We start from the raw sequence: 1,577 nt of genomic DNA, 5'->3' as shown, positions 1-1,577 counted from the left end.
GCACAGAAACAGTACTATATAACATTTTAGACACATTCTAGACAGTTTATCAGCTAAAAAAAGTTAATTTTGGGGTAAGTTACTCTTTAACTGAGAACTTGGCAGTAAGTATGTCTAATAACAAATAAACAGTGGAGACTGGAAGCTGTCAGCCTCACACAGATCTGAAGTGATCACTGACTCATGGGTTTATGGATAAACTAACAGCTGAGAGGAAGTCAGCTCAATCAGCTGTTAAAACTCCCTGAATATGAAGGCGTATTTTTACTGGGTAACTCATTTCTAAATTAAAACTCACGTTTTTGTGACAATTTGTTGTAATTAATTTAGTTCTAAGTTAAAAAAAACAAGACATTAGTAAAGTGTTTCCTACATTCAGTCCAGTTTGAAGTCCTGCGTGGACACCATGAACCTAAACATTAAGGTCGGTGCTTTAACACGACTCATCTGCCTTCTTCTGTAGCAACCGCTGTCTGTCTCTGCTGTACCTGAGGATGTTTCACCTGAAGAAAGACCACGCTGTCAAGTACTCACGCTCGCTCCTGGAGTACTTCAAGGTAACAGTCGAGCTCAGACAATTGGACACACACACACACACACACACCTAACCCATCCTTCACACACGATTCAAATTCATTTCCATGCTCCTTCTGCATTAATTCTGCATGAAGTTATTAAATTCCCTTCTTTTTTTTTCATTAATATTAATGTGCTAATTAACGCCATCAATCTTCTCAGTGGATTGTTGCAGTTTAATGTGCTTGTTTTGATTAATTGTGTTTAGTTTAATTAATTACCAGACGTCATTATCACAGTTGTGCGGCGGCTCTGATGGGATTGGGTTTGTTAGCTGTTTACACACAGATATGTGTTGACAGAACGTTAGAGCCGTTCATCTGCATTAAAAACAGTTTGTTCCTCTGAGTTTAAAACTGTATTTTTATCAGAGCGACAGCAGAGAGAAGGACGTGATTCCAGCAGCTGTTTGATAAACTGGTTTACCTGCTGGACTTTAACACCAAACACTCCTTCGGCCGTTCAATTTGACATATTTGATAAAATCAAACAAAAGTCATTTATTTTTAAGTGTATTGTGAGTAAAATATTTGTACTCATTTCTGATGTGACAGTCACTTCAGTTCTCCTAACGCTAGCCCCGCCCACTCACACCTGTTCTCTGTCTCATTATGTTCAGTTGTCCCTCACCTCCTTGTTAGCCCTGATTTAGTTTGAACACAGTGCACGTATTTATCATTATCACAGGGTTCCTCTTGAAACAAACTGTTCTTGAATCTGAGTTTTTTTAATTATCCAAACAAATCCAGGTACAAGTCAGCAAACTGTCGACCATCTCAGGCTTTATTTCCTTCTCCAGAGTGAAAATCACTCCTCACACATTTCTCTCTTTCCTTTACCTTGACTGTGACCAATAAACCCATCCTTTACCTGATGACACTAACCTCCTCAGTGTTGTGGAGGAACTCTTAACCACTAGCCCCTCCCACTTCAGTACAGTACACTTTGTTTCTACACAACTAAAACAACAAGGCAGGTACAGATGATGTAAAGGATGTTTT

The 1,577-nt window shown here is 38.9% G+C and overlaps 1 protein-coding gene across 1 annotated transcript in view; it reads left to right on the top strand.

Moving 5' to 3' along the window:
• The window catches only part of LOC106531620 (AF4/FMR2 family member 2), a gene marked incomplete at both ends in the record, with an annotated part of 39,926 nt that extends 39,369 nt beyond the window's left edge, over window positions 1-557 (top strand). The window contains 1 exon segment of the mRNA XM_014027527.1: window positions 464-557. Coding sequence (XP_013882981.1) covers window positions 464-557 — 94 coding nt within the window.
• Between the last annotated feature and the right edge of the window lie 1,020 nt (window positions 558-1,577).

Source organism: Austrofundulus limnaeus, unplaced genomic scaffold (assembly GCF_001266775.1).
Source record: "Austrofundulus limnaeus strain Quisiro unplaced genomic scaffold, Austrofundulus_limnaeus-1.0 Scaffold658, whole genome shotgun sequence".
Lineage (NCBI taxonomy): Eukaryota > Metazoa > Chordata > Actinopteri > Cyprinodontiformes > Rivulidae > Austrofundulus > Austrofundulus limnaeus.
The sequence above is the reverse complement of the archived record's forward strand: the minus strand, read 5'-3'. Positions and strand labels throughout refer to the sequence as shown.